This window comes from Cheilinus undulatus, linkage group 18, assembly GCF_018320785.1.
Source record: "Cheilinus undulatus linkage group 18, ASM1832078v1, whole genome shotgun sequence".
Classification (NCBI taxonomy): Eukaryota; Metazoa; Chordata; class Actinopteri; order Labriformes; family Labridae; genus Cheilinus; species Cheilinus undulatus.
The window spans coordinates 18,455,018-18,475,790 of NC_054882.1; the positions used below are offsets into that span (position 1 = coordinate 18,455,018).

At 40.2% G+C, this 20,773-nt stretch overlaps 1 protein-coding gene across 2 annotated transcripts; it reads right to left on the reverse strand.

The window, feature by feature from the left end:
• Window positions 1-1,657: 1,657 nt before the first annotated feature.
• On the reverse strand, window positions 1,658-20,773 carry cdan1 (codanin 1). 2 transcript variants are annotated; one of them, XM_041813306.1, is made up of 28 exons: window positions 20,669-20,773; window positions 19,460-20,172; window positions 19,176-19,376; window positions 18,672-18,862; window positions 18,418-18,534; window positions 18,240-18,318; window positions 17,981-18,101; window positions 17,162-17,271; window positions 16,955-17,044; window positions 16,787-16,862; window positions 16,413-16,618; window positions 16,016-16,148; window positions 15,675-15,818; window positions 15,328-15,494; window positions 14,366-14,447; window positions 14,142-14,231; window positions 14,001-14,055; window positions 13,660-13,796; window positions 13,461-13,564; window positions 12,954-13,103; window positions 12,725-12,788; window positions 12,503-12,581; window positions 9,742-9,956; window positions 9,430-9,537; window positions 9,282-9,345; window positions 3,587-3,798; window positions 2,711-2,818; window positions 1,658-2,572 (listed from the first exon to the last, which is right to left on the reverse strand). In XM_041813306.1, the coding sequence occupies exons 1-28, from the start codon at window positions 20,744-20,746 to the stop codon at window positions 2,450-2,452; spliced, it is 4,017 nt and encodes a 1,338-aa protein (XP_041669240.1). In that variant the 5' UTR covers window positions 20,747-20,773; the 3' UTR covers window positions 1,658-2,449. The 2 variants fall into 2 exon arrangements, with proteins under 2 accessions (XP_041669240.1, XP_041669241.1); XM_041813307.1 differs by lacking the exons at window positions 1,658-2,572; window positions 2,711-2,818; window positions 3,587-3,798 and adding an exon at window positions 7,330-7,855.

A 20,773-nucleotide genomic window follows, 5' to 3' on the forward strand; every position in this document is an offset into this window, starting at 1 on the left:
TATCTCCAAAAGTCTGAACAGAACACAAACTTCCTGCTGGACAGAGAGCGAGTAGAGGGAGGAGAGATGCCTAGGATACTCCTCCTACTTCGCCATATTTACATCTTTTTTCATGTCTGTTATTATTCAAATCCCCCACTATTTGAAATTAAAAGGAATTAAATTTAATCAGAGGGAAAATGCACTGTTTCTGACATATATAATTGATTAAATAACTGCATAAAGTCTTCAAAAGTTTCCCGTCAGGGTCATTCCAGAATTGAAGGACAATTATGCCATCAAATCTTTTAAGAAAAAAATCACAAGTTGTTTGGCAAATGTCTGATATTTATTTAAAAAAACAACAACAGTGAAGTCAGGAAAATCAGGGTCCATGGCAAAATTAAGCTGTGATAACCAGATTTTATCCTAACCATGACTAATAACCACTCTCATAAACGCAACAAAAACAACTATATTTTTATTGTAGTAGCTACAATATAGCTGAATAAAAATGTAAACCCCCTTTCCTAAACCAGAAGTCCCTGTTTTTACTAATGTTAACAATGTGCATGGGCAAATTGATGAAAATATTTGGACAGTAATATCAGAGTTCATAGCTAAGCGATGATGTGCAGAAATGTCAGGATGCCAGAGAATAAAGAAGAGGAAAAAGAAATAACTGTAAGGGAAAGTGATGAAATAATAGGGGGAAGAAAGTGGGTCAAGAAAGGCAAAAAGAGACAAAAATTGGTGAGGAAATGGTGGGAAGTGGTTAAATCATGGCTCAAACGAGATTAGACTGTAAAAATGGGTCAAAAAGGCAAAAAAACAAAAACAAAAATGTGTGGGGAAATGTTGGAAAGTGGTTAACAAGTGGCTAAATTGGGTAAAAGTTGAAAAAATGGGTCAAGAAAGGCAAAAAGGGGCAAAAAATGGGAGAGTAAATTGTGAAAAGCAATTAAAAGTGGCAAAAAATGGTTAAAAGAGGCAAAAATGGTTTGAGGGACAAAGAGGGGCAAAAAATGGATGGGAAATGAAAAGCAGTTAAAAAGCAGGGGAAAAGGGGTTAATAGACAAAAAATGGGTCAAGAAAGGCAAAAGAGACATAAAATGGATGGGAAAATGGTGAAAACGGTTAAGAAGTGGGGAAAAAAGGGTCAAAAAGACAAAAGGGGGGGTCAAAAATTGGTTAGGAAATGGGGAAAAGTGGTTAAAAGTGGTTACAATGGGATAAAAGTAGAAAATGGGTAGACAGTGATGACAGTGAGGGGTTAAAAAGTGGCATAAGTAATTTCAACATCAGAACCCAACAACTTCACACTTTTCAGCTCCAAAATTAAGTAACTCTTAGTCAGGACACTAGCACCAATGATCCACACACACATTGATATATTAATAGATCAAAAATGGGGGGGACCCCTTCACAGGGTTCCTCAGGGACCCAGACAATTCAGTGGGAAGGCCTGCTTGGTGCAACCCTGTTACCAAAACTAAGGCACATGAAACACAAGTTTCAGATATTAAAAATAAAAACAATTAATTAGCAGCAAATTTTTCAAATTTGGGAATTTTAATGGGCTTTGGGAAACATTAATTCAAATTTTTAGCAACTTTTTACAATTTTTAAGCCATTAAACCAGCCAATGACTAATCTAGGATTATCAACAGAGACAATAATCATGAGTACAACCTCAAGGCAGATTAAATCTTTATTATTTCATTTTGGCAACATAAAAATATTTCATTTTTAAAAGCAGCAGGAAATACAGAAGCCGTTCAACATGAACAAAAACAAATCACAAACGCAGTCTGGCATTCATGAAATTAACATGCAGTCACTAGTATTGGTGGTCAAAGGCAGTGTGTGAAAGTGCTTTACTAAATTTAAGACATCAATTCTTTCAAGAGTGTCTTTAAAATCAACATTTTCTGTCTATTTTAAGGGGTAGTCTGGACTATGGCTTTTACAGGGGCATCATACATAGGAGTATAAATGCATAAGAGCTACATGTGTTTAATACTACAAACAACAAAAATATACAATTGCATATTCTATCTTTGCTATTTTTTTTGTTATAGTCTTGACTATTTAATCTACAAGTACTCCCATCAGACAGAAACAGATACAAAGTTCAACATGTATAAAGTCTGAGTTTATGTGGTCCCATGCTCCCCTGACTGGCAGGGCTTCACTTGTTTTTACACTGGCACCTTACCAAAGAGAGATTCATAAAAGGCTGCTCCAACTGCACAGGTGAATACCAAAAGTCTCGGGCTCGTGAGTGTGTGCAGAGACCAACTGTGGGACAGCTCTGATGTGCTGTGCATTAGAAACTCAGAAATAGTAAACAACAGGAACTCATCCAAATGGTCTCTCTTTCTTGAGTACCACACTGACAGAACTGGTATAAAACACTGAGGGGATCACAGAAAAGGTGCTCTGGTTTCCATGGGCATAATATTATTGTCATGTAGCACCCTCTACTGTCTGCTGGGACACCTGCAGCATGTCCAGATGGCTTTGCAACTCAGCCAGAGGCGACTGTGGCTTAATACCCTGTGACTGCAGCTGAAAATTTTCTATCAGCTCCTGAAATGACACAAAAACGAGAGAACAAAGTCAGTAAGAGACAGATAGAGGGAAAGAGTCAAAAGAGGTCAGATCACTATAGAAAGGAAAAAAATCTTCAAAGGAATATGTAATAACAAGAACGAAATGAAAACTCACCGCTGGCAAGGCTACGTTTGTTAACTTCTTCCAATGAGATATGACCTCTTCTTTGCTCAGGACGTCTTTATCCACCAGCTTTCTGACCAGGAAAAGGTAGTTGTTCCACTAAAAAAGACAAAACCATACATTGTGAAAGGTTAAAAGTCCAGAGGCTTCACATCTCAGACATGTAAAGCTTAAATTTAAGCTAAAAAGTGGATTGAGGGGGAAATGCTTCATAAAATTGCACACAACAGCCTAAAACTAAAAAAAAGTGACTCATTTGAGCATGTCAGTGATGGAATATTCAAGTAAGACCATGGACCTTTTAAATCTTGTCATTTCCCTCCTTTTTTGTCTGTCTCTTTATTACCAAATGTTAAAAGAGGCAAAAATTCCAAAAAGTACTTCTCATATTAAATATACAATATGCGCAGTAAGCAATAAACTAGTAAGTAACACCAGATTTATGTCTTTTGGACATAATAATAATTCAGCAGAATAGCTTATTTTGAGTGATGTTTATGGTGGAGGGGCACTCAAAACTCATGTAGCAATGTGAAGCAGGACTAAATGTTCAAATTCATGAGCTAAACACTAGAAATTGTCCTGCAACTTAGAGGGATTATCAGTGCAATATCAATCAGGGTGAGTACATAAAGCTGTCTATTAAGAACAGCAAATTGATCTGAAATGTTTGAGCAAACATTTGCCCATACCTGTTGCTTTAAATCACTTATCTAGAACCTGTACAAAGGCTATAAATGGCCATGAATATACATGATTAAGGTATATGAGGTGGATATCATACAAATATAAAGCCTAAAAAGACAGAAGGAGTTGAAGTATCATTAAAACTTTAAGTAACAGTTGTAGGAGATTTTGGAGACGTACTTCAGTGTCGCTTGCCTTCAGCACAGCAGTGACGGTGAGGGGGGTAAATAGAAGGTGGAGGGGGGCAGAGGAACAACAGTCTCCTTCCCATAGCTCAACAAGCTGCTCCAGCAGTGCTCTGACAGGAGGCTCTGACCCTGAACCAGGACCCACAACAACCCTGTCACCTTTGACGCACCCTGATGGAGGCAGCACCGGCAGCTCTGCAGACACTGAGCAAACACAAACAACAGGCAGCTCTTATTACATATGGACTTTAAGGTACTTCCATAGTTTCATAGTCTATGAAGCAGGGCTTGACATTAACTTTTTTGCTCACCAGCCATGGTGGCTAGTGGTTCTGCAAACTTACGAGCCACTCAGTATTTCCACTAGCCACAAATTTGGTGTCTAGTAACTCTGAGCTATATGCCAAATTTGGTACAAAGGGTATGATATGACACACGTGCTCTACTTTCCCTCACCAATATGATCAATATCAGCTCTCCTCTTAATAAAGCACTTCTCCCTGGACATATGAAACAGCACACTACTGAGATATGGGTCAGACTATTAGAGACAGTCATCTAAGAGTCAAGACTCTTAGATTTTTATTTTCTTAATGGGTATCAAGTTTATGCTAAAATTAAAATACTGTTAACCGGCTGTTTATTAGAAAAAGCTACAGCAGATTACAAGAACACCAATAATAGATTGTCACTTCCTTTAAACTGACAGGGCAACTTCTTTGTATTTTAATACTTGTGTCTTGTTACATATTTTTTGCTTGTTATTGTGTGTCACTATGATGGGGCTCCCCAGTTTTATTGATGTATCTGAATTGATTTGATATATTTTTCTAAGATTGTATTTTTTCTCAACAAATTTATTTTTTCTAAAGTTGACATGCAGTATTATTGTATAATTTTCTAAAAACATGGTGTACAGTGTACAGGTATATTTGTGTATATATTTCTTGATATGAACTGTCCTCACATTGGCAGAATTTTGTCACATGACTTGTCAGGTGATTCAGGCTGTGCATATATGGAGGTGTATCCCCTGTGTCTGCTCATGTCTGATGAAGGGCTAGGATCCAGAAACGTCACATATGTGGTGATAATCTTCATTAACGTGTTCTCTGTCAGATTAATGAACACTTTCAATTTTGCTGTGTATTTTACTTTATTATAGAGGAGTGAATTTACCTGAAAAACCTGGTAGATCTCTTCTCTTGTTGTTCATGCCAGAAGGAAAGATCATATTTTACTGTACAGCTCCTTAGTAGCTACTCAGTACTTAAGTGAACTTTAAATTAAATACTTTTTACTTTTGGTTTAATAGATTTATAGCCCATTGCTTGCACTTTTACTGAAGTAAATTTAAACCAGAGTAACTGTATTTTTATTTGAGTACAATAGTCATGTATGTTTTCCCCCTTTAGATGTTTGAACTGTCTCTGTTCCATGTCCTAAGTTTTATGGAAAAACATCACGTCGATTCATCTAGGAGGTAGCATTATGTACCTCTAAAGTAATTTTGTAAAGATGAACTTGTTTCATGTTTATTTACAGTACCTTTTATTTTGAGGCCTGATGGAGAAATCAGGGGCTTGATATCATTCAGAGTTCAAAACAGGATGATAAACTGTCACCAAAGGCGTCACCTGGATGATTCACCACTTTCACTGGAGGTACATTTGGGCGCGATGGATCTTGTCTGGAGGCATCACCATCAATAAGGACCCATATCTTGTTCAGACGGTTTTTCTTATCATCCTCATTAATGACTTATCATCCTCATTAATGAACGCTGAAGAGGACGATCTTCTCTATGGTGATAGTGCTTCCTCCTGCCTATGACGCTTCATTGGCCTTGCATCTACTGAAGACACTTTTGGACACTTTTTCCTCTTCAGACTTGTAGACCCTGTCTCCCTAGGAAAGCCGATGTTTGTTGTTTTGGCATATTCCTTTTCATCAAATCCATCAACTGCGCTCTCAGGCAGAGGAATGTCTGCCAACACATTGAGTGGCATCAGTCCAGTATCTACTTCATGGTGATCATCTTGATCAGGTGATGGAGAACGACTTGGTGGTAGAGGGATTTCCCAAGGCTTGCTGCTGAGATGCTGGGATAGCAAATCCAGCTCTGCATCCACAGACCAGGACCTGATTTTGTTTAGTCCCCAGTGGGTGCCGTCCATGTTGTCGTCCATGTCCAGCTCCCTAGGCAAAGGACTTGGAGGTAAAGGAATCCTCTGAGCCTTCTGGAAGAGATGCTGGCACATGATTTCATATAGTTGGTCATCCAGAGACGGGTGCTGGAAGACCTTAAGGTCCGGAAACATGTTCTCCCTAGCGTACTCTGTGTCTGCCTTGACATTACTTGGCAGAGGAATCTCGGCCAACACGCTGAGGGGCCTCAAATCAACATCTTCAGCCAATGCCGGGTAAATGCAGGGCATTGCTGTGTGGATCTGACATTGCTGGGAGAACAAATCAGCCATCTCTTGATCTAAGGAAGGATCGTAGACCACAGGCAGAGGACTTGGAGGTAGCGGAGCCTCAAGAGCCTCTGACAAATCAAACTTGGCGACCAAGTTGTCCGCTATTGTAGCCACAGGCTGTGATTTAGCACATGTCTGTGGATGCTCCTCCTCACTTGGTGGATATGCTGGGTTTAGAAGGCAGGCAATGTCTTTTGGAGGCTCAAAATCCAGCTTCTCTGGTTCTAGTTCCTCTGGCAGTGGCACTTCCTCAGCTTTGAAGAATGTGCAGAAATAATACTTCTCTGGTGCCAAAGCCATTTCTTCAACCTCTCTAAAACTTAGCCTCTTGAATTGATTTGACAGTAGATCCATGTTGGGAACAACTGCTGTTTCAATAATAAACTATCAGGAGAATTCACCGGATGTCGATAATATATCCGTACTCAGGGTAACTCTCACAAGTTTTCACATGAAAGTCACAGGTGTAATGAGTCTAGCTGTGAATATGACTGTGTCTTAAGAGTTCTGTTCTGTCTATGATGCAACAATACCACAATTCCAGAATAAATGTGTTAAACATTCCATATATCCTTCTCTAAGCTCCACCCCTTTTTGGTGGCTCTGGTTCCAGAAGTAAAATTCGCTGATCAAATCCCCCCTAAACATTTTGTAAATCCTGATAACGAGGCATGTCCCAATACAGGATATATATTTTGAAATGGCCTCTCAGCAGCTGTATTTAATTCAGCCCCAAATGACACTAGTTTGGTGATAAGAATAGACGATTCTATTGGATTTTGAATAAAACCATATGCAGAAAGGGTAAAAATCAATATTAAGTCAAATTTAGCAGTTTTATGTTGAAAAGGACTTCATTCTAATATTAATCTTCAATCTTTTACTAATAAATCAAAATACATAAATCATGAAATACTTACATTTTATTATACAATGTATTTTACAGTGTATGCAAATTCCTGAAATGTTTTCTGTGTTATGTTAATTATTGCTGATTATAAAATGATTATTTTCCTTATTAAGGGTGAAGCAAACCTACACAAAACTCACCAATCCTGCATGCCGCCAAAGGCCAAAACCCTGCAGTCTAATCCACCATTCAGGCTCACAGCTGTGATTACATTAGTCCATTATCTGTGCTGATGAAAGCTGGACCAGTTTCTGACAAGTTCATAACATGAGAGCATCTTTAGATTTTATTGAACATGAGAGCATCTTTAGATTTTATTGAACATGAGAGCATCTTTAGATCTTATGACACAAACTCTTTTTTGTGACCATGGGGGGGGCAATTTAACTTCTTGCTATCGGTGTTTTGAACTGTTAGGCTAAGATAAGGCTCTGTGGTTGTGGATAACATTTGTCTGCTGCTGGGTCGTCTTCTCTCTGACATGTACGACTCTGGTGGGGAGTTTTCACCAAAATGCTCGCGTCCAAGCAAATCACGTATTCTGGATTAAGTGTCTTTATGAAATTTTTAAATCCTGGCTTTTCAACAACACTGGGCTTATGTCTCTAGCAATGAGTTGTGTTACTGCTGCTGTTATCTCGGCATCATCTTGCGACGTATTTTAACAAATACCACGTGAGTTTGACCTCTTCCTTTTCAAAGTTGAACAACTGCTCAACGCTGCAGATCCAGGGCTTTTTCTCACTGCTAACTCGCCATGCTGCTCTGTTTACCTTCCTCTGACTTGCTTCTCTCGTCGCTGATACAACAGCGCACCTGTGTGGACGAGTTTTCTGGATGGGCGGGGGATAGGGAGAGAGAGAGCTCTCTGCTGTGAAAGATGCATTCAGGGACAATGGGAGAAGCGAAACTCCAGTGAGAAAGTCACGCTGACAGCTCAAAACTTCCACATAATTTGTACTCTATGTTCGCGATATAGTCATTTTATACATCATACGTGGCAAAAGCCATGATCAGGGCTTGACATTAACATTTTTGCTCACCAGCCACGGTGGCTAGTGGTTCTGCAAACTTACTAGCCACTCAGTATTTCCACTAGCCACAACTTTGGTGTTTGGTAACTCTGAGCTATATGTCAAATTTGGTACAAAGCGTATGATATGACACACGTGCTCTACTTTCATCTCTAATTTTCACTCTTACAAATCTTCACCAGAGAATATTAAGTGTCCAACTTCTCCTGTCCTCTGCTCTATACTGTATGGAGGAAATGTTTTCATATGTGTGTCTAATACTAATTAAAATATCTCTTCAAGTAATAGATGACTTACATTTGGTGGTGAAGCTCACATTTGGAGAACATTAAACAACAGATGTATAATATAAGAGGAAGGAAAAAATCACCGTTTAGTTGAATTCTCTTGGACTTCTAAGTGATTAGTTACAGACTTTTATCCTTCTGCCTCTGTTTCTCACTGCCTCAGTGAACTGATTTAAAGTTTCAGAGTTCCTCTCGTCTTTTATAACCGTTAATTATCAATTTATGGCGAATTTATAATAAACCCTGAATATACAAACGTTTAAAAGTTTCAATGACATTTAAAGTATGCGCACCTTTGCTGAGCTTTTTATCATTTAGATCGCCCTCAACAAACAAAGAATACAGATGGAGTATTAATTAAAAAATATTTAGACACACCGCCCGCCCTGGCTTGCACGAGCAACAGAGACACACAGCTGGAGAGCACACACACATAAACGGCCCTGACACACATGGACAGAGAGGCACTTTAAAGCAGAAAGAGAAAGTTCAGGTCTGAGTTTATCCTGCAAATTCTGAAACATTTTCCCTCAACAGATAGAAGCCTTCAGTCTAACCAACCCGTCAGTGCGAGTGTGTGTCCGTATATGTCTGTGAGTGTCGCGTTTGTGTGTGTCATACAGCATCAAAGCCCTTGGCGCTGCATAAAATACGCACGAATGGATGAAGAGACCAGCCGCTTTTCAGTTATTTTGGCGGGAAATTTGAGCTTTTATGTGCCGAACAGCCTCTCTGTAACAAGTCTAAATCATAAGGGCTAACTGACAAGCACTTTCAGAGTGAAGCATAAGTTGTGACACTGATAAATTCAACCCGCCATCGTGGCTAGTTAGAGTCACGCTGCTACCTGCCACGGCCAAAATCCATCCGCATTTGGCTAGTTGGGGGGTTTCAATGTCAAGCCCTGCTATGAAGCCATTTTCAGTTAACACAATGCACATAACAAATACATCAATTAAGAGCCCATCATTCTTACCCAGTTTGCAGGCCAGTAGGACAGTGCAGTTCACCAGCATCTGCTCTGACACTGCAGTTGAATACTAAGAGAAAAGAACAGGCTGCAGTGAATACTAGTGAAATTAGTAATGATAAAGTTGCATTTTGCACTCATACGTCTCATGTACCTTCCTGCAAGCCAGTGTTTCTCCCACTCTCTGTAGCAGCGTATTGATCTGAGAACCAGTTGGCAGCTCCTCATCAGTCCTGGGGCCGACTGCGACACTCAGCAACTCCTACATTCAGTTCATGCAGACATCAATCAATTCTACTTTAGTTTACTCTCTCTAGACATGTTTTTTTAATTCTTATATATCTTTTAGAATAAAATTAAGCTGAGAAGGTTAAAAAAATTGGACAAAATTGTGATTTTCTGCAGAATAACAACCCTAAGCAATTCCATTTCGTGCATGTACACTTGAATTCTCATGCGGACGAACCTTCATCTCTATGAGGACGTCAGAGGGCAGTGAAGCACTGTGGCTGCAGTGTGGAGGGCAGGATGTCACTCTCTCACTTCCTTGTTTCCTCTTAGGTGTAGTTGACTGCTCCTGAATGACCAGCTCGACCACATCACCGGAGTCTGGAACCGGTGGGCTTCCCACCGCCTTCATCACACGGTCATACCTGCTCTTCCACTCTCGTCTGATTAGGGCTGACGGCAAAGAACATGGAAAAAAGGTAAATCACAGCACTGCTTTTGTTTTCATACAATGGCAATTATGCCCTGGAGCATGATCAAGGCAGCACCCTTCACTTTAAAGTTCAGTCTCTAAGTAGATTTCCCCAGGGATGTTACAAAATATTTACACTGCAGGTAGTTTATTACAAGAAAGGCCTGAGAAATCACAACTTATCTAGTCTATGAATCTGTTTTCCTTAAAAAAACAGTTTATTTTTTACTTAAGTGTCAGCAAGAGTATGCCAAAAATTTTGCCACTGGGCTACAGTAAATGATTCTTTCTGTAATCGTGTATTCTACCAATTATTCTGTCAATTAACCAAGTAATCCTATAAAATATATTTAATGCACAGCATTAATGATGAACAAGACCTCACATTAGTCTGGGGTACATATTCTGAGTTACAAAGGTTTAATTTGGACATTACTAAAAATAGAAATGTTATGCTTTGTTTCATGAGGATAGAGTAATTAAGGGGAAATAACTATTCCTGTGGTACTACTACCTTAAAAGGGCCACACTAAGCATTAAGATCACAATTTATGTGAAACAACTTCCTAATTTGCCATTTATATGCAGTAATAAGGAGGTTGTCAGGGGAAAACTCTTAAAGGACTATTAGCCATAGATTATGGTCTTGTAAAATAAGATACTACTAAGGTCTTAATAATGACTAATCAGCAGTGAATATGCTACTACTTGGTGTGCTAATAAACAGCTAATTAATGGTGAGAGTTGATCTCTATACTAAAGTGTTACCATAAAAGGACATGTGTTTGCATAAATTTGCACACCACCAGACCAATGCTTTGCACCTTTTGATTTCATTACAGCCTTCATACTTTTTGAGTCCATCCAAATATCCCTAATTTAAGTAGATACCAGTCTGTTTTTCTCCCATTTTCACCTACTCCTCATAGAGCAGACAGACGTACTTTGGCTGAGTTTTCGTGCCGCACGCTAAATGTGACATCAGTGCAAACCCCTATTTTTATGTGTGTAGCTCCACCTTCTTGGGACGGATTGGTAAGCTTGGCACCCCTGCAGAAGGGTGCCAAAAAGTGGGACAGTACGGTTTGACTTTGATAATGAAAACACAAAAAAACATGTACCCTGCCGTACCAAACCGACTTGGCAAAACTTGGCAAATTCATCAACACTTTCTTTCAAAAGCATCCAGAATCTGTCAGATTAGGAGGACACTTCCTATACAGAGCCCTCCACAGGTCACCCCTCAGATTTTCAGCAGGATTCAAGTTTTGGCCAATCCAAAACTTTTAGCCTCGTCTGGTGAAGCCATTCTTCATTCTTTGGATGTATGCTTTAGGTGACTATCATGCTGACATGTTAAATTCAACTTTAGCTTCAGCTTTCTAGCTGAAGGTTGAATGCCAAAATCAACAGGTATCTGGAAATGTTGGAAATCCGCACTAACTACAGCCACTGATCCAGCTGGAGGAAAACAGTCCCAAAGCATAATGCTGCAGACATCATGCTTCACTGTGGGTATGGTGCTCTTTTGGTGTTGTTTTTGTGTCAACCACACCTTTGGTGGCCAAATAGTTCAACTTTGGTCTCATCAGACCATAACCCACTTTCCCATATGCTTCCAGGAGACGTTATCTATGTTTTTGCAAAATTTAGTCTGGCTTTCTTTTGAAGAAAAAGCTTCCATCTTGTCCCCCACCTCACAGCCAGAATATGAGAATACAAAAAAAAGAGTACCACACCCATGGTGAAGCACGGTGTGAGCAGCATCATGCTTTGAGGCTTTTTTCCTTCAACTGGATCTGTGGCTTTAATGGAGAGAAAACAATCAGTTCCAAATACCCGTTCATTTTGGCACAGACCTACAGGTGTCTGCTAGAAAGCTGAGGATGAAGATGAATACCTTTCAGTGTGACCATGACTCAAAGCATGCATCCAAATCTATAAAAGAATGGCTCCAACAGAGGAAGATAACAGTTTAGGACTGGCCGAGCCAGTGCAATGACCTGAATACTGCTGGAAATCTATGGGTGACCTAAGGAGGACTCTGCCATGGAAATGTCCTCAGAGAGGGAAAATTTCAGGTCCAGAAAGATTACACAGACAGACTCTTCCCAAAAAAGACTGAATGCTGTAATAAAAAGGTGCTTTAACAAAGTATTGGTAAAGAGTGTGGATATTTACGCAACCAGTTTTCCCTTTCTTATTGTATTCTTTATCAATTCCTACTAAAAGATTTCTTTGTTTCCTTTTGTATAGCATGTATATTAACATTGGAAATATTCCTGGAATAAAATGTCTTGGCTTTTTTTTGGGCATCACCAAAATGTGACATTTAACAGGGGTGTGTAGACTTTTTAGATCCACGGTGCATACTACATTTCCAGAATTTCAGCTGATAATAAAAGGCGAGAACGATTAAAGACTGCCCTGCATCCCTAAAGGGAAAAGAGTACATTTAGAGTAGGCTTAGTTTGTATTAAAAAGTGAAAATATACAAAACCACAAGCATGGTGAATTAACGAGCTACCTGTGATGTTTGCAGAGAGCCAGCTGCAGGCCTTTTCTGTTGCGAGGCGTTTGGTGATGTTTTCCGATGTGGTCAAGACCTTCAGATAGGCAGCAAGTACAAAACACTGAAACAACCCACTCACACGTTTCTAGTGTTTTCTCCATCTCTTTTTGACTAAAGAATAAGAATTGCAGCACTTAAGCGATTTTTTTCTACATGCATGATTTTTGCTGAACTTACAGTGGAGGAGGTCTCTTCAGGGAGAAGAATTCGTATGGCTTCAGGACTTTTCTCACTGCAAAATCTGAAAAAAGCCACAAAATATGCTGATTAACAAGAACAAAAATCCACTTGGCTTTGTTTATATATCCTTGAATCAATGAAAAATCTTCACTCATGCAGACTCATACTCTGTTTCCAGTTCTAATATTGCAATAAATCTAAAGACATTTAAAGGAAGCTGTGGTACCTGGTAGCCCTTGCTAGCGCCTCCAACCCCGCGACGCACAGCTGAGCACAGATGGACTCATTCAGTTTGGAAGGGTTTGAGTTTGGTGACTCCAGGCCGCCTTTCAGCATCTGTTCCCCACGATCCACCAGCTCACTCACTAATGTTGCCCTGGAGTACATTCACAAAGGGATAGGAACACATTAATACTACATATATATGCTATTAGTTACGCATAATTTAGCTATCAAGTTTAAAACAGTTTAATAACACATACACAATGCATCTACATGTGGTGTTGGAATTCTCTCCAGCTACCCCCTAAAGTGCTGATAAATGTGGACTGTTGAACACTCACAAGCCTTTTAGGAAGGCAACCAACCACAGATGCAGGTTTATTGACTTTTATTTAAAAAGTCTTTTTCAATTCTCAACTGTAACTCAGCGGCCGGTGAAGGTTAAATAATGAAATGCGATGTATATGGTTGATTTGGAATATTTTAAGAGCCTGTGTGAACTTGTACTGACTTCATATGTTTGACGGCATTGGATCCAATTCTCTCTGCCACAAACTCCACTGTGCGGCGCAGCGACGGTGGCTGGTTGTGGAAGAAGGCTTGCTCGAGATCCACCTGTCACATTTAAACAATCAGTCAAAATGTTTGCACGCAGGCAATTTAGTGATATCACACCATATCCAGCTTGATCACCTCCGCTGTTGACTCACCTGCAGTTTCTGCTGCGATCTGTTGGTGGTCGGCGTATCCCTGAGCTCAGCAGAAGTGGGAGTGATCTTGCGAATGATTCCTCCACTTTTGGCAGTACTTCCAGACACAAAAGCAGCGAGAAGCTTACGAAACTCACCTGGAACGATACAAACCATGGAGTCTGACACTTGTCTAGAAGATTATGCACTATTCAATGAACAACACAATACAAAACAAAACTATAGCTACAAATTATACTACAAAAAGATGATTATATTACCAGAATCCTATAAAATGTACATGCAAGTTATAAAACGTGGCATTTGTACTAGGGGGGGAATAAAATGTGATTTCCACTTACTGAGAAATGGACAGCATATATAGAGAAGCTGCTGATCCACCAAAGGAATGCCATCCTGCAGATCAACAAGAAATGAATACCCCATTAAAACAAAGAAACACCAATGGATTTATAAAACACCTGGATGGATATTCAACTTACAAGCCCTGCAGCACTTGTAATGTTGTCCTCCAGCTTAGCCATCTCAGTGAAATCATTAGTGAAGAAAATGTCCTCAGGGATCACTGGAATCTGCACAAGTTCAATGAATATTATATTCAGACAGACGCAAGGAAGCTACAAATGTTATTATTTTTTTTTTTGTTCTATGATTTTCTATGTGCAACAATATACAAAACAAAGAAAATAAAAAGGGAAGGTCATACTTGAAAAAGCCAGCCCAACACAGAAACCATGAGCAGCTTGTTCAGGTAACACATTTCTCCACATCTGCCCAGCAACATTCTCCTACAAGGAAAAGAGAGGTCAGATTTTATGAGTAGGGCTGTCAAAAGGTTAAAATTTTTAATCGCAATGAATCCCAGAAGTTCTGTAGTTAATTGTGATTATTTGCACCCTTTTAAATTCATTTTTTTATTCCACTATTTTGCATTTTAAACAGTTTTGTGAAACACTTTTTTTATTTTTCTACCATCTTAAACTAAGGGTAATAAACTTCCTGTTGGATACAGACCTGCTTTTAATGGTAGATTGAAGATGATCTTGAACGCGGAAAAAGGAACTTTTTATGGATCGAAAATGAAATTAGAAAACATTAAAAAGGTTCAGATGACTGTTTTCCACTGAGCTGTCTGTATAATTTTCTAAAGTAAAATGAGACTTAAAGAAGCAGTGGACTTATTTTACATCACTGTGGCTGCAGGGAGATGCTGAAATGCCTTAACCAAAGTGTGTTGAAAGCAACAATAAAGCATGTGATTAATTGCAATTAGCAAAACATTTAGTGCACTAATAGTAGGTCTTGCTTAAATGGTTGGAAGACGTGCAGCAAAATCTCCGCCAAGAGCCTTTCGTTGTGACTCTTAACGCTTGTGGTCCAGTTCTGACCAAACTTCCCTTTAGTATACCAAGCTAATCGCTACACTGGTGGCAACCATTGTTGTCAGTTTCCGGTACAACTCAACCCCGCCCGTAGCTACCGCTTAGCTCTCCTCAAGCGATGCTGATTGGCTAGGTCTGTTTTCAGACCTGGCACAAATGTTGTAGATTGTAGCTTTGCAAAATGGATTTGCCTGATGACAAACATGGAGTCTGGCCTATCCATCTGCTTTGCAAGGTTATTTCTCTACCAATCTTTTAGTATAGGCATGCAGAGATGGAGACTGACCTGTACAGTAAAAGCAATGTGCCCAACACAGCTCTATAACAGAGCAAAAGAGGACCAATGAAGTCAAGCATGGAGAGAAACTCCACCAGCCAGGGCACTGTCAGGATGGTGCGCCTTCTTTTCATACTGTTACTCAGGACTGCACACACATCCAGCACAGGAACACTCTGAGGAAAGTAAGAGACATTATCTATTAGGATGGTTAAAGACCAGAAAAAAATAGACTAATAGACTAACCACATTAGTCCTCATTGAAAATGTGGAGAAAAGCAATCCTGTGTTGAGATGTCTCCTGCTTTACCTAAAACATGCCATATACTAGTAAGTGCATTCTTATTTTCCCTCACCTTGCTGCGCAGCTCTATAGCAGTCTCCTGTATTTCCCTGGACGGTCTCTCAGTTGTTTGGTAAGGTAGAAAGGAAATAAATCCAAGAAACTTGGCAAGAAGACGAGCAAGAAGCAGCACTGATGTGAACCTCTGCTTCTCATCCTGTTGAAGTAGAAAGAGAGGAAATACCATGTTTTAGTCAACACATAACAGATTCTGAAGTTTTCTGAATGTGGCATGTTAGTAATTTAATGAACTAGCTTTGCTTTGGGTTAAAAAGCTTAAATAACTGTAACAAAAATAGTTTGTTACAAATGTATTCATGACTTCCAATATAATATATTTCTCTGCTGGTATACCTGCTGCTCCATATCACCCTCTCCCTCCTCCTCGCCCTCTCCAATGGAAGCTTTAGGGCTAATGATGGACACCTCATCCAGCTGGAGGAGCTGCTGACACAGGCTGTCCTGCAAATGCTGGTTCAGCTGGCAGCTGGTTCACAATATGGAAGACTTGTTAGATCACAGAAAGACAACAGACACTGCAGATTTTAGCTTTAAATGTAGGAAAAGGCTCATTAAGTTCAGAAAAGACTACTGCCAAATGAAGGCAAAGCTTGCAGAGAAAGTAAAGTGACTGCTTTAACTTCCTGTCAGGATAAATATCACTAAAACAATTTATTTTTCTAAATTCAAGGTATTAATCTTGGAGTTTATGTTTGGTTTTGATAAAGTATAATTAGTGATAATGTCTTACCAGCTGGCTGTCTGTAGAAAATCCCTGAAGAACTCCTGATGACCAGGAAAGGAAGGAGGAGGGCAGGGACCTGCGACTCCATGAGGCTGAATGAGACGCTCCTCGAGGCGTTTGAGGCGCCCCAGGCTGTCTGCTCCCAGCATGCCTAGCAGGTCAGCATCAGGAGTATCTCCAGGAGAGCTGTTCACACAAGGGCCTTTACACATCTAAAAGAAATTGGAGGATTTATTGTACCTGGTGTGTGCTCTATGTACTGCAACATTTGTTTAGAAAGTGATGAATGTGTCAGGAAGCAGCTCCAAAAAATTTCCCCTTGTACAGAAGTTTTAATTTATGATCTACAGTTTAAGTGTGAGGGAGATGCTACACTCTACCTGAACAAGCTGCTTAAGGAAGAGACGGGAAAAGTGGGAATGGTTTCCTGCAGAAGTCAGCTGACTCATAATTCCTCTAAAAACAAGAGGATGAACAGAGAGAAATATAAGTAAAGCTCTGAATTACATCTTGAAGACAAATTGTACGCATTTAATATTTGTACTGACCTTATTCTACTTCCAAGGGCAGAGTCAAAGTTCCACCCTGGCTCTTTGTGAAAGTCTTCCCATTCTCGTAATACCTCATAAAAAATATCCCTGAGACAGAAAAAAAACATGGACATTGATTACTAAAGTGTTAAAGAAAATGCTGAATTATCTCTAAGTGCTCAGCCTGTTGAAGTTTTACACAAACCATAAACCTTTCAATAATACCTCTGTTTTTTAAAGGTGTGAAAGGCCTTGTCACTACCAAAATTGGACCGATTGTCAGTGGCCGGCTGGAATGGGACTGAATGGATGAAAGTGGAAACTGAAGGAGAGAGCTGGAACAGATGAGGAGGAATCAGAACCCAAAAAACATTTTAAAAAAAGTCCACAAAGGCAGCTATAAAGCATATGGAGTTGTGAACTTTTTAATTGTTAATTTAAACAAGAAATCCAATAAAGCAAGAGGCAAACTGACTGTATTATCAGACCTTAGTATGGCTGCAATCAAAGATTAAATTATTAACATTGTACAACACAAGATCATGCACTATACTGACAAAAAGTATTCAGCCAACTGACCATTACATCAGCATGGATTTTAGTGACACTGTATTCAAATACATGTACTTTAATGTGGAGTTTTTTGCCGTTAGAACAGCCTCCACTCTTTTTGGAAGGCTTTTCACAAGATTTTGTAGTGTTTCTGAGGGAATTTGTGCCCATTCATTCTGTAAAGCATCCATAGAGTGTATTTAGAATAGAAGGAAGGAAAGAACAGAAGGAAAACAAATTGTTTTGTATCTTAAATTTACTTTATAGCAAAAGTGGTGATTCAATTTCCAAAAGAGTTGTAGATTAATGCCATTCTAATAAACAAACAAATTAATAGAATCATATTTGCAGGTCTAAAAATAAAATGCAGAATACAAAAAACATTAAATCCAAAACAGGTCCGATCTTAAAGAGCAGAAATTCTGGGACCAATTTTCAATCATATTCAATAAGACTGATTATTTATAGCATCACATGGTAAAGGTAAACTACCTTGGCTGTGCTTTTGTCTTGGGCCTGAGTCAGACGGTTCCTGAGATCCGGAGAAAAAGATGCCACCCGTTCATTCTCTGCCAGCAGACGCAATGTACACTTGTCCAAATGAGCAACCAACCTGCCAAGAAAACAAGATGGGGGGAAAATCAGAGGGATATGAGGACCTAATTGGGGAAAGCTGCTGTGTGACAGTACATGTTTATGTTAGTAAAGAGGATAAAGGATAACTGTGATAACTGTGATAAAAAAAACTCACTGAAACTGATTCTCTAGTACCTTCACCGCAAAATACACGCAGTTGTGTACTTGTCGTAGGTAACACTTCTCAAGTACATCTGAAAAAAGGAGGAAAAAGTTTTAGATTATATGAATTCAAATAAATCACAAAGACTGAACATTTTAGGGTTAAAGTTACAAAATATTTCAGTACATGCCTGAATTCCCTGCACACAAACTTTCCTGCTCATCATCATCGTGATTGTGAGGAGACTGAGACGTCAGTAACTGTATCACAAAGAAAAGCTCCAAGAAAATGTTTGGCACAAGGTTTTCTGCAAGTCAGAAAAACACAAACAAACTCATATGTCTTCATGCATCTATGCAGGTGGTCTGATAAATATGAAGAAACAGTTGATGTTCCACCAGCTTCATTTAAATGGTGCATTAATGCCATCTTGTGGTGATTCACCAGAGATGCAGGTACAGTACAGCTCTGCCAGGAGGTCTAGTTCCAAAGAAAAGATGACTTTGGATGGTTCAGGACAGGGTGTCTGCAGATCTGGAGTGGCTTTAGATCCAATCCTGAGCCCCGTCTTGGTCGGTGTGCTGGGGTCCAGAGAGGTTGGCAGAGGAGAGCCAACCTGCTGGGCAAGCCTTGTCCTAAAAACAAATATTTGATAGTAATAAAGCATATATAATCTGAGGCAGAGAATTAATGATGCTCCAGTGGAAAAATAATAAAGGCTCATAATACTGAAGATGACTAAGTAAATAAATTAGCATATTATCAGAAACTAGACTAGAAAATAAACTAAAAGGGCTTCCATAATACTCAGTAGAAATACAGAGATTAATAACAAAAGTTAACACATATTTTTAGCTTGGAATGGGAAATAGTAGACACCATTTAGTACTTGCCATATCAAGCACAAAAACGAATCAAAAATTAGAATAATTCTGCACATGCACTTACTTTTCCCGCTTTAGTAGCTCCCTCTCTTCATGCAGGCTGAGAGGACTTCCCACTGTCATCAACCCCTCAGCTGCCTCTGAAACTAAAGGGGGAGTTGATGGTTTGCTGAATGGTGTGGAGGTGAAGCAGGTCTTTGGCTTTGAGTGTGGTCGCTCTGCACCAACTGGTGTTGGGTTTATTCTCCGTGATGGTTTGGATGCCCTGGAGTAGACAAGAAACTGTTACATAAAACTGAAAGCAACTAACACGGAGTCAGTGTTGACTTTTTGTCTAATTGAACTCACGCTGGGGAAAGTGGTGACGTCCCAACTGGAGGAAACTCCTCTAAGTTGCCGAAGTTGAGCTGCCCCACTGATGGAGGTGACACCTGCTCGCTTATCCTACTGTGCCCTCCTCCTCTACCTGACCTCCTCATCCCACTCTCCCAGCGTCCAGTGTCATCACTGTGATGCCCCCCTCGCCCTCCTCCATGTCTCCCTTGTCCCACCACTGCCGTGCTGCCTCCACTTCTCCTGCGACCCTTTTGAGGCTGGACATTTGGGCTGTGCTGATGCTCAGGAGGAGAAACCATGTAGTCCCCCAGACTGATCCTATGTCCAGGCCGACGTTCAGAGCCTGAAGGCCTGGAAGCGGGGCTCCATGTTGTAGTGAAAGAGGGGCTGCTGAAGGCACTGATCCCACTTAGACAGTGTGACCCAGATTGCCCAGAAGCATCCCAATCATTTCCAGGTGACACAGAGGAGGCAGGAGAAAACAGCTGGACACGGCTGGCACTCCGAGAACCAGCACCACCACCAGCAGATCTGCAGCCCCTTCTGTCAGTAAAGCCCTGGGACTGTGCAGTGGGTCTGGGGCGACTAGGGGTCTTTGCAGGAGTGGCAGGGCCATGAGTTAGTGCCTGGCTGCTCTGCTCTCTCAGGAAGTTTAACAGAAAAGGGACAAATTCTTGTTTGTAAACCGTCAAGGCAGGTTCACTGATTGCCAGGCTGTCATCGTGCTGTGAAAGAGAGGCATCACTGTTGGAAAATGAACTGGACTGGAAACAACATCAACAAGACTAAGATGCGAAGTTGATAGTACACTTGTTTCATGAGTCTTTCATGGATTAAATCTGAATATTTTTAGTGAAGCTTCAGGACATGAGGCTGATACAAACCTCTTGAACCAACGTTAGCTGAATAGGCGCTAATTCATTCCTATTGAGCTGCACAGGTCTGTGTATGTAACGATAAAGGTGACAGCATCTAACAGCTACATTGAGATGTAATCTTTTTAACTATTATCGCTATCCTGACTATGTGAAAGTTGACAACGTAGCGTATCCCCCTGAATCCATCCCATACAGATTACAGCTAGCTTAGCCCACTAGCCCCCCAGCTAAAAGTTTTGTTTACAATCAGTTTGGGGCTCTGTCATCTCAAAATATTCGATACACTAGGTTGAGTGTTTTTACTACATGTCAGTCATGTGGTCTGTAAACATCCCGGACCAACCTTAGCATTCGTGAGCCAGTCCAAGACTGTTTTAATATCCGCTTTCTTCACAAGGAGAGATTCCAAAAGAGCCGCCATTCTGTCCAAGAGCTGCGCGGCTAGAGG

Excerpts from the sequence above, each read along its gene's own strand:
- cdan1 (XM_041813306.1), bottom strand. The coding sequence starts at position 20,746 with ATGGCGGCTCTTTTGGAATCTCTCCTTGTGAAGAAAGCGGATATTAAA. Across the intron at positions 17,045-17,161 it reads CACACCTTTAAAAAACAGAG|GGATATTTTTTATGAGGTAT; the intron begins GTATTATTGAAA and ends TTTCTGTCTCAG. Across the intron at positions 16,619-16,786 it reads TCCTTAAGCAGCTTGTTCAG|ATGTGTAAAGGCCCTTGTGT; the intron begins GTAGAGTGTAGC and ends AATTTCTTTTAG.